The sequence below is a fragment of the Hippoglossus stenolepis genome, chromosome 17 (assembly GCF_022539355.2).
Source record: "Hippoglossus stenolepis isolate QCI-W04-F060 chromosome 17, HSTE1.2, whole genome shotgun sequence".
Classification (NCBI taxonomy): domain Eukaryota; kingdom Metazoa; phylum Chordata; class Actinopteri; order Pleuronectiformes; family Pleuronectidae; genus Hippoglossus; species Hippoglossus stenolepis.
The window spans coordinates 13,256,831-13,268,547 of record NC_061499.1 but is presented as its reverse complement, the minus strand read 5'-3'; the positions used below and the strand labels follow the sequence as shown (position 1 = coordinate 13,268,547).

The following is an 11,717-nucleotide window of genomic DNA, read 5'->3' as shown; positions in this document are numbered from 1 at the left end:
GTGGCCACGGCCTGGACAGGACACCCCTGGGGACCCCAGTCGCACCACCAGACTGTGACAAAAACAAAACGCTCTGTGACCAAGAGATGATGGGGCTTGTTGCCAGGGAAGACAAGGCAATCCAACCCTGACTGAAACCCAGCAGCCAGCTGACAGGCTCATGGAGGCTGGAGGGGGGGCGGCAGCGGCAGCAGACTGAACGCTCCATGCTCCAACATCATCACCTGCCAACTCTAAATATGAAGTAAAAACTATTTTTTTCAAAATAAATGTTCCTTAAAAACACAAAGCCAGGGTTCAAAATGGTGTGGAATAAAAACTTAAACCCTCCTCAAGCTTACATGAGAACATTTCAACTTTTATTTATTTTTTTACAGACAAATTCAAACCTGCACATATGTGAACATTAACAGATAACACTAACTACCCAAACATAGTGGGGTGCCCAGGCTCTCTGAACAAAACAATATGACTCAATCCAGATGTCTAAACAGGAGATTCTGAGGCCAACGCCCATATAAAAAGGATAACAGGTGATGTGTACCAAACACCCAATGTGAATCTCCAACCAAACAAAGCTGCCCCTCAAATAAAACCTAAAACATACCGTGCATGTCATGAATAGGAATAAGAATAAAAAAAAGTATTGCTCGCAGTCAGTAAAATTCTTCATGTAAGATCACCAGCATCTGGATTAAAACCAATTTCTTTTCTTTATGAATTTCCTTCTGTATAAAGTGAACCCTGTACTGTGAACATTTTGCCCCAGATAAATTAAATCAAGATAGTGACACTCATTTCAAAGTGGATTAAAACTGTTTTTCACATTTCTCCCCCCACAATTTTAAAAGCTGATTGATGAAGTGATCGGAATTGTAAATTGATGCCGTGATTGTCTTTGAGTGGGAACCCTTGGAAACATCCGAGGGGGAGTGGTCACAGGGTGGGAGATGGTTCGAAAAGAGTCACACAGGATGATCAGTGTGCCACAGGCGCTGTGAAACTAACCCTGGAAAGTCTGGTTCAGTATGGTGATCACGCATCTTTCATTTACCACCTCTAATGACACCCAATGGAATAAAAACAGCCCACCAAATATTAACGATATCATGAGTGCTTGAAATGAATGACAAATTAATTGGGATGACGAAGTGCTGTTATGCCGTAGTGGTCGAGTTAATTGAAATTTGAATGTAGAGAAGCATTAGGCCTGAAATTGAGTCAAAGAAGCATACTACTACTATATATATATATATATATATATATAGCTTGTATGTACAGAGAGCCACTGAAGGGGCTTAAATAAACAAACAAAAATATATGCCAAAAATAAATACAACATAAAATATAAATAGGCACAATTGGTGAACTTAAAAGTCTTTTGTTCGGGGATAAATATCAAAAGGAAAACAAAAAAAGAATGACAAACTTGAGCCCATATATCAGCTGGTCCCAGTGAGGGTGTTTTGCTCTTCCTGTGCGATTATTGCTGTGATCGACGTGGGTTAAAAGCCGCTGAGCACAGGTAAAACTGTACCAGTCATGGTTAAAGTGACTGTGATCAAACTAGTACAGTTAAAGTGGGGAGTTCTCACAGTCCGGTGCTAAAATGGGTCTCAGAAATTGAGAGGAGGGCGTATTGAAAATCGGTCTGGGAGATGGGTTGATTCTGGGTGTCCGGAACATCAAGATGTCTGTCTGTCCATCCTGTCAGCACTGTGGCCTGTAGAGAGGGAGCAGAAGACAAATAACCATGTTGCATACACATGGACGTTCCCTCCTACTATCAGTATTAGTCTTTTTAAATATCTGGCAATTTTTTTTATAAATCAGTAAATACAAGAAAGCAAACTGATGAATAAATACTAGACATGACTGCAAAGCATCATAGATGAAGGAGCAAAGTGGCATTGACGACCATGTGGAATGGAGAACTAACAATATGCAGCACCCCCACACCTAAATACTACACCATAAAGTGATTACACAGATTAATCTCCTACTTGAGAGAAGGTGAAGAAGTCAGCAGACTCTTGGCCTCTATTGACACAGCATTAGCTACTGTATCCCTGGCACGATAGCACTCTTGTTTGTTGAGGTGGCGTTTTACCTGGCAGGAGGCTCAGTATCTGTAGACTACATCACAGTCAACATAGTCTGGACTCCACAGTCCACAAAGCTCTGGAACAGGGAGTAAGATGACAAAATGAGCTTAAAGACAGAAACCTTAAAGAGAAGCTGAAAAGACATGGACAGCTGCAATAACACAAGCTCCCCAAAACATAGCAAGTGCCACAAATTGTCGAGTACATCAGATGAAATAGAGGACTTCACTGATGAATCCTGTAGTTTATACTTTTAGATAGTGTACTTTTAGATAAAGACAGTGTGGGCCTCCCCTAAGACCAAGTTAAAAAAGGTGCCGTCTCACCTTTACCTTAGTTTATTTTTTACTTTTGCTTAATTTCTAGATGCCTATGTGACAAAGATTAAGATTTTGAAATCCATTGACACTTAATAATTGAGTTATTCGCCATGTTAATAAATAATAAAGATCTGTTCTCAGGCATTTATTAGATTGTGACTCACAGAAAATGAGAAAAAGAGCATATCTGCTATTGTATGTTGAACTATCTCTTTAACCAAATCCCATACATTTAGTCTAAACTATGTAACCTCCTCTTACCAACTGATGTAACTCCTGGGGAGGCCAACCTCCCACTTTAAAACCTAGCCAAAAAACTGGCCAGATAGCACCATCTAGTGGAAATATCCGACACTGCAGTTTGTGAACTCTTCCTTCAAATACCACTGAAAAAACAAGTGTTAGTTGAAAACAGTGACCCTCCTAGGAGTCTATAATTTAATAAGATACTCACAAATTTATAAATAAAACATTATTCATTTATCCTCATTAAGTGGATTTTGAAATTCTCTGAGGTGCATGCAATGTTTTCAGCCCACTGGCCTGAAAACAGGTCATGTGAGGTTCTCACATGACAAGTGATGTGAGCTGCTTTGAAACTTAATTTCACTGACATCTACTCTTATTCCCAGTAAACATAGAGTCACCTGATTGACAGGGTGCGTCCTCTGGTCCGCCGTCCAGTGAGCTGGAGAGGACTGCATGTGCGGGAGAAGGGTCAGTGGTCAAACAGAGGGCAACAAGAAAACCCGGGCAGGCAAACAGAGGGATGGTGGGGTGTGTGTAGTCTGGAGAAGGCGGGCACAGGTGGACCTAAACCCAGCTGAGCCCTTTGTTTCATATGCAGGAACATATGTGGAATGTCTGGTAGACCCTGCATAGGATGCTGTTAAATAAATGTGTGGATGTGTGTGCACGTACCGGGTAGGCAAAGACATTCTGTGGGTAGTTCATTGGCATCTGTGGGACCATCACACCTCCTCCGTAGTTGGAATAGGAGTATGGCTGCAAAGTGAAAACACATTAAATCACATTACAGAGATCTTTGTGTAGCAGATAGTGTTCTTAATATACACACTGAAAATCTTGAAACTGATACTGAAAGGCTCCAGCAAGAAGAAACTAATTTTTAGTGTACTTACAAGCCTTGTACTGCATTGGGTGATGTTTTAGAAAGTTGGGTATTGTCAGCAATGATAATAATCATACCATAAGTCTTGAAGCTAGTATATGTGTGTGGGTGGGTGTGTTTTACCGGAGGGTAGGGGCTGCCGCCGTTGAGAATGGGTGAAGGTTGTGCCACACCACCCCCTACAGGTGAGCAGCAAGCACAGTAGAAGTACTGGGTGGGGCTCGTCCAATGAGCTTGGCCAGACCAGGATTGCATGGACCCTGGATTGGGGAAGAAGAAGAAGAAAACAAATTGAAGGTATGAAGTGTGTGTTTTGTATATTGTGTGTATGAAGTAACATTTTCTTTTCACTGGGAAGCAAACATTCAAATGAGGTTCCACTGAAATGTACCAGAATACATACGTGAACTCCTTTCTTTCATGATTGCGGGGCCCAGCTTGAGTTTCCGGCCCTTAAAACTGATGTGTTCCTAATGCAAAAAAAATATGAGCAGAAGAATTGTTACCCTCACATAAAATCTAAAAATAATACAATGGGAGCTCCAGAGACGGATGTCTACTCACCTCAACGATTGACGGAATGTTGACCTCTTCATTGAAGTACACAAAGCCATAACTAGGGACACACAAAATAACACTAATAAAAAAATACACCGTCTCTGTGCCACTATGTAAAGTGAAATATGGAAAGTATAGAGCTCAGGGCAAGTTAACAAATATTCACAAATTAATTTATTGATAACCTACAAGTTTATCAAATTAATCAAATGCACTGTTCTTAAATTTCCATTCATCAGATATTTTACTGATGTGTAAAAAGATTTGCTTTTATTGTTTAAGACAAACTCAAGCTCAGTATTGTAACGTAGGCAAAAGTTTGCACCCTCACCTGAACATCTCTACACAGTCAAACTCACCCTTTGCAGAGTCCTCCACGGTATGTGATGATTTTCACTTCCTTGACTAGGCCATATTTTGCAAAGAAGTCGCGTATTTCATTTTCCTCCACCTGAAGGTTAAAAGGAGTTGAAGTGAAGGTTGTGTTTCAATAGCTGACTTGATCACATTCACTCCTGTATTAAGTGTAGAAGAAAAGCAAAGCACTGGTTTTCAACTTATAGTCATGACCCCAGAGACCTAATTTGTGTACATAATATATTATAATGTGTCGCTATGCAATTACATTGAAAATTTGATATGAAGTAGTATAAAACTTTTAAATGAATACATTTTATATGTGTGGGCAGCAAGCTTGAAGGAAAGTACAGTATTTTACCAGATAAATAATTAACAGCCGTTGGTTAAATGCTAGCGGGTTAAAATGCACAGTTAGCAGCATACAGTCCAAGCTGGGCAGTGGGCACAACCAGTGCAACCCCCCCACCTTCTAATATTTCTAGTGAGTAATCATTGAAAATCTTAACTGATTTATCTTTTGCAGAGTACGTATTTCTGAACAGGCAGGACGGGGTCAGCTATAGCCTGGAATCTTGGAAAGTGAGTATTCAAATGAAGACCAGCAGATATTTGATGTCTATTGAATATTATTTTACAGATCTGTGCCCAATTTTGTGTGAGATAAATACTCAACATAAAGAAGCAGTGTAAATATGAACTAAATAGGTGGGACTTTTTACCTTTATGTCTATCCCACCGACAAAGAGCGCGTTGGGTGTCAGTCTTCCCTCAGGCAGGATGTATCCATTGGACAACTTGGAGGAGGATGCAGTCTGGCGTCTGCCCCTGGGCTTGTAGGCCTCCTAATAATAAAAAAACACATTTTAATTCTTGAGTAACATGATTAAAGTATAACAGAGTCTGGAAGTTCACACTATTCTTCTCTGAGCTGTCACTTCAATTCATTCTCAGGATCAGGTGCAATGCTGAACAACCTCATGAGACTGAAAGGACTTGTCCATGTTATGAACCATTAAAATAAGGATAGGATTTAATCAACTTTTCATGTATGAGAGTTTTCTTTACTTCCTTGTAACGTACATCTTTGTACATAATTCATCAAAAAGTTAGTTAACTTCATCCTTACTCACTAACTTTTAACCTGATCAATAACCATTTTTTCCTAAAGCTAGCTCAGATCTGAAAAGACAGAGATGCTACTTCAAAGTAACGAAAATAGCATCGGCAAAAAAAAGTTAGCGGTAAACTGCGGTAAGAAGTTGACATCAAAGTTGTTGCCTAACTTTGATCTAGCATGACCGTGTTAGCCCCCGGCTAACGTTAGGCTAGCAGCTAGTGCGCCTTTTTTTTTAAGTCGGTGGCTAAAGGCGAAGTTAGCTAAAACGAGCATAGCAATTAACATGTTGATTGACCGGTCCGCGAATTCCTTCAACCCGAACAACGCGACTCTGCGACGGGAGCCGTAACATCGATGGACACGTGAACCGGTCGCGGAAACTTACCATGTCTAAAATCTTTAAAACGAATAAATGAGCCGAGCAAGGTGGAAGGGAATGGCGCGGCGCTTCTTCTGCCCAACAACAGCTACCGCACATCGGCCGACACCACGCCCACGTCACGTGACTAACCTGTCCAATCGAATGCTAGCTTACATGATCTAAATAAAGTTTCGGCTAACTTTGAAGTTTAGTTCTGATCTAATCATTGTGTGTAATTATATGAAGATATAGCACTAGAACTGTTATGCTAAGAATATACTTCCATAGTTTCTGCAGGGCATTTTATATTCCTGTGGGACTTTTCAATCAGACCACAGTCCTTTCTCCTGTGCACTTATCTGTCATGATTCATCATTTAAAAGCTCATAGACATTGAGTGCATCCATTTGAATTTGATTATGATTTAAAACGAACATGCCTGTGAGAGCACAGTGACCCTTAATGATGTTAACATCCTCTTTCAGGGTTTCACTCTCCTTCCTGTGGCCTCCTTCTCTCAAGCCAGGCTTGGAAGTAAGGTAAATAAATCCACAAGTAAGAAAACAATAAATCACTCTATGTTTCCCACTTGAAATGCTGTCACTTGGTTTATTTATTTATGTATTTGATTTCTGCAAAACGCATGAAACCTGAAACCATCCACGTTGGGAAATAATTTGAGTATAGAATATTAGAAATTTTGAGCAACTTCACATTCACTTACCTATTTAACTGACTTTTAGCACATGGTAATTCAGCAGATTAGCGAATAATTCAAGTGTGTTAATGCTCCTTTTGAATGCATATGTTGGGGCCAGATGGTTGGGATGATATGGAACCATCGTGGTGGAGATGCAGAGAGCCTGTCTGCCAGAGGAGGGCAGAAGACTGCTCCCAGGTAAACACTCAACACAGCAGATCAACTCCACCCACCGCTCTGCCTCCATACTGACATGTAGTAGAACTACTCTAATTCAACCCAGTGTACTAGTATCACAGTATTATGGTAGTTCTGTGTAGTTATGAGAGTATTTCACGGGGAATGTGAGTGACCTGTACGTGAGTGACGCACAAGGCCCCGCCCACCAAAGCCTCTCTCTGATGAGACAGTCCGCATGGATCCACCGACGCAGGTGACATTAAGCTAGCTTGAATCTGTGAAAGTTGTGATTGTGTCAGTTTGAAAATGAACCTTATAATAATGATAATTAACTTGATTGAATAATTCATTTTAAACACTACAATGAAGAAAATACAAAATAAGGCATTTAACGTGTTGTGCAGCTTTTGAATGAATAAGGCTTGTGTAAAATAGGACTGGGCCATATGGTCAAACATATCAAGATGTCTGAGTCTTGTTTTTCTAACACTGATGATCTGGACTTTTCTCACACAGAGGTATATGTACTACATCACCGATGGTGTCCCCAGTTCAGTGCTGGCCCCACAGGCAGAGCAGCAGATGATGAACATCCTGCGCCTGCTGCCTCCTGACACTGAGGATTCAAGTAAAAATGCCCTGGGCAGCTAGTTGCCTGGAAGCACACTTGTGTCAAAGCCAGCATCTCTTTACTGTCAGTCCCCTCATGGTCCTACTGCAAGATGTCTGGCTAAACAGGTAATAGAGACGTGTAATGTGCTGTCTATTCAATGAATACCACATTTCACTGAATGAGTAAATGGGATTGACACAGGAAATGTATATTTCCTCCAGCTGATACTGCTCATGTTGCTTTAGAGCTAAATCACAAGAGCTTCTGGCTGCTCCTTGACACTCTCTCTTCCTGTCAGACTCCCACATGTGGTGCGGGTCAGCCTGGTACACATCCAGAAAGCTTTGAAGGGCCAGATTGTTATGTCTGCAGAGCTCGAGAACATCTTTAACAGCATGCTGGTGGGCAAGGTGCCCGCCACATGGGCAGCCAAGTCGTACCCCTCTCTCAAGCCAATGGGGAGCTTTGTGTGCGATCTATTAGCCAGACTGCAGTTCCTACAAGTAAGAATTATGGCTCTTTCAGGTCACACAGACCTTGAAGGAAGAGAACACATTTAGAATCTGACTGGAAATATCGACGAAGCACATACTTAGTATTTAAAGTCAAAATTCAAGCCTCATAATCTACATGTATAAGAATAAATTCCTCTCTAAATATAGCACAAGATAATTCTATAAATTTAGGTGACGCAGCACTTAATGTCTAGACCATGAATGACATTGCTTGTTTTCAATATGCTCATAACTATAGATGTGCTTGAATGTGTGTTTTAACCTGTGTGTTAATAGTTAGGGTAATGTCCTGAGCTTAGACCAATGACAAACAAAGACACCACTCATTTATTTCTGATGTTTTAGGATGAATGTCTGAAAAGGTTTTACACCAAACTTGATAATATACAGTATTTAGGTCTTTACTACTCAGCAAGTACCAGACTCAAACCTTCAATGTATTATTTATTGCAAAATTTCTAATTTTAGTCCAAGTAATTGGTAGCACTGCATGTTTAAAACACGTGTTGACAGTCAAAGTTAATGATGTTGTAGACAGTTACATTTGGAAACTCTGTACGTACTTTCAATACTTTTAGTGTAATAAAAAGCTAGTAGAAAAGTTAACGTGAAAGAATCTATTTTCTCAATGCACATCGCAGAATTGAGACACAGGTCCAGCAGCAATGTGTTCTCAAGGTAAACACCAGATAGCAGCAAAGGCACATCAGTATATACCACACGTGTCTCATCCTTTGACAGAGGTGAAGAGTATATGAGGGGTGGCTGACCAACAAATATTAAAAGTCTTTCCTTGTGTTGATTACACCTTAATATGAGATATAGTCTGAAAACAAAGAAAGGTCAGAGATCTATAGATGAATTTAACATTTTAAAGGTTAGAATGAATAGTTGACCAGTGATGATACTGCAGTAAGATCTGAAAAAAGATCTACATTAATTAGAAAAATATGTTTTTGTGCATGTTTGTGTAGCTGAAATGTGATGGGAAATAAATGTCTTGATTTTGAGAAACGGTGTCGTTCTAAACGTCACTGTAGGAACATAAACGTTGCCAATTTATCTGGACCATTGAGTCATTTGTTAATGTGATAATCACATTGAATTGTCGGACCTGATATGTCAATGAAAAACACAATTCTAATTCAACTTCTGCTCTGATTTAAGGGCTGTAAAAGTTGTGATAACGAATCACGCATGCAGATTCATGACTTCATTACTGAAAAGCTGAGATTCAGTGCTGGAATAACACGGGGTGCCACCAATCACAGCTGAACCCAGTTCAATGAAGAAAAGGAAGGTGATTACATTAAAATTCTGTTCACATGCTCAGTCCTATAACTTAAGATCAGACTGGCTTGTGAGTGGTGCTGCCAGGCTGCTGCTGTATTTATGCCACCATTGCTTTATGGGCAGTCAGCAGTTGTGGGTTCAAACATAATTCAAATGAATTCAGCTGCTGCATCAATACCCACCCTAGATTATAGTACATAAATATTGCAGCAATGAATCCATATATATTATAAAAATCAGCTGGTGGAGGTTCCTGTGGAAGATGCTATTAACTTCAGCATGCGTTTAAGTGCGTGAGCCATATGTCACAATCCAATTTGTAACCGAGGGACCTTTTTAACCTTCGGAGATTAGTCTGACTCCAGCTCCAGCTCTCTCCTACCAGGACTCCTTGAGCAACGCCCTTCAGAAAGCCCCCTCCCCGGGAGAACAGCATGATCATTCCCCCTCTAATGAAAATCAAAACTGAACGTTGCATGCCAAGAGGAGCTAGATACAGAGATGCCATATCTTCCAAAACCTAATGAGAGTGTGACAACTCAGAAAATTCGGTTTTCTGAGTGTGCTGCTTGTTTCATTCATTACATTATTACATTATGTTAATGCTTAGCTGATAATAAAATAGAGGAAGCTCCTGGCTCTTCAGATAACGTTCCTCATAACTCAAATACTCCATATGACACAGTGTGTTTTATTGTGAGGGAACTACACTGAAAATGGACCAAACAAATCCATGTAAATAACACAGCTCATTGGCTTTGTGTCACTGACTGTTGCACCGACCTTGATTTGTGTAAGTATACTGGAATAACTGTGTCAACAAGCAAAGTCTTTTCAGCTATTTAAACCATGCGGCTTGTCCTCTCTTGTTGCAGAGTCACTGCAGGCGAGGGAATGTGCACACTGGTCCCAAAAAAAAGAAAAACATGAACTGATTCATTTTATTTGGCATTTACCCTTGAGGAAGGAAGCTTGGCATTTATCCCTGAGCGATGCATCACAATAATTTGTACCTGAATCCTCGACCAAAATCTGTGACCTTGACTTCTATTGCGTTTTTAAAAAAAGATGGATGGTACGTTGTAGGTATATATAAGGGAGTGTATGTCTGACCAGAAAAATACCCTAAAAATACCACCTGATGACATTCACTTATTTGGTCAAAAGATCTAAAAGAACACGATAATCACAATTTCCTGGGAGCAGGGATGGATCCAGGGGAGGGGACAGTGGGGCACTAGCTGAAATCTGATTGGCCCCTGTACCAACAATAATTATGAAAGTTTGTTTAGAATTTTTTTATTTCTAAGCTTTTTTGAAGTACACAAGTCGAGGATGAACACTTGACGTTGCTCTGCTTTTCTGTGGCGCCTCCTGCGCTGCTTCACTTGGATGTAAAGCTGACAGGTGAGCTCACAGATTTGTTATAAGGCAGTTGCGTGGTACAAAGTGGACAAACCTGGCCTCACCTTCGATCGATACTTTGCCATCTAAAATTTGCTCTTTTTGGTATAAAAAAATTCCATGTACTTGGCAAAACCCCAATTCTGATTCTGATAAGCAATAAATGAATAGGCCTCATGAATAGTAATGGTCCCTTACTACAACATTTTATAAAAATCGTTTTGAGAGAGTGAGACAGAGAGGATTGGAGAGAGACATAGAGTGGGCATATACAGTAATGTGTGAGGATGGTCAAAAATTCCTCAACAGTATAGATGGTAGTAAAAGTCCACAGCTCTCTTCCGAGTCTCACTGGCGTCAGTCAGCAGTTGTCTTTTGTTCAATCGCAGAGCGTGGATGAATCTGCTCTGTTCGTTTTTCTTCTCCAGGCTGAAAAATTACTTTGAAGGTGAGTCCATCAAAGCAGCGCTCTGAAAGCGAGACCGGGCCAGCGCCCCCTGTGCCTTGAGACTCATCAGCTATCTCTAACTATCTGGGGGATTTTATTCTGAAAATCCAGCCTCTATTAGAGAGAGAAAGAGGACTCAGTATTTTCTATTGAGCAGCAGCAGTAAAAAAAAGCTAAATTAAGCTCTAGCTGATTTTGAAACCACAACCTCTTATTTGCTGTTGAAGTGTTTTTATCAATTGAGCTAAGCATAATATTGATGGACAACTGTCTCTCTTTGCTGTCTTGTAACACAAAAACATTGAATACATTTATTCAGCCTAGAGAGAACATAAATATAAATGGAGAGTGTGCCTGGTCCTACCGTTACTAAAACTTTGTTCCTTTGAGATATTTACTTTGGTACAGTTGTAGTCAATAAATTGCTACATGAGCAGTGGCATCTCTGTGCATCATTGCTTTCATGGAGTTATCTTATGTAGAATAAAAGGCAAGGATACAAATGTACATTTCTCCTTTGGTTTATCACAGTTTACTCATGCACAGTATCAGTCACACTGTAACTGATACTGGGAATACAGTCTTTGAGTTCTTACCTATCCATAGACACC

General features: G+C 40.2%; 1 protein-coding gene across 2 annotated transcripts; it reads right to left on the bottom strand.

Moving 5' to 3' along the window:
- Positions 1–331: 331 nt before the first annotated feature.
- Positions 332–6,101, bottom strand: dazl (deleted in azoospermia-like). Of its 2 annotated transcripts, XM_035183077.2 has the most exons (10): positions 5,978–6,100; positions 5,195–5,317; positions 4,475–4,566; positions 4,122–4,173; positions 3,961–4,027; positions 3,681–3,817; positions 3,347–3,430; positions 3,073–3,123; positions 2,111–2,181; positions 332–1,723 (listed from the first exon to the last, which is right to left on the bottom strand). In XM_035183077.2, the coding sequence occupies exons 1-9, from the start codon at positions 6,068–6,070 to the stop codon at positions 2,137–2,139; spliced, it is 744 nt and encodes a 247-aa protein (XP_035038968.1). In that variant the 5' UTR covers positions 6,071–6,100; the 3' UTR covers positions 332–1,723; positions 2,111–2,136. The 2 variants fall into 2 exon arrangements, with proteins under 2 accessions (XP_035038968.1, XP_035038969.1); XM_035183078.2 differs by lacking the exon at positions 3,073–3,123 and having other exon boundaries at positions 5,978–6,101.
- Between the last annotated feature and the right edge of the window lie 5,616 nt (positions 6,102–11,717).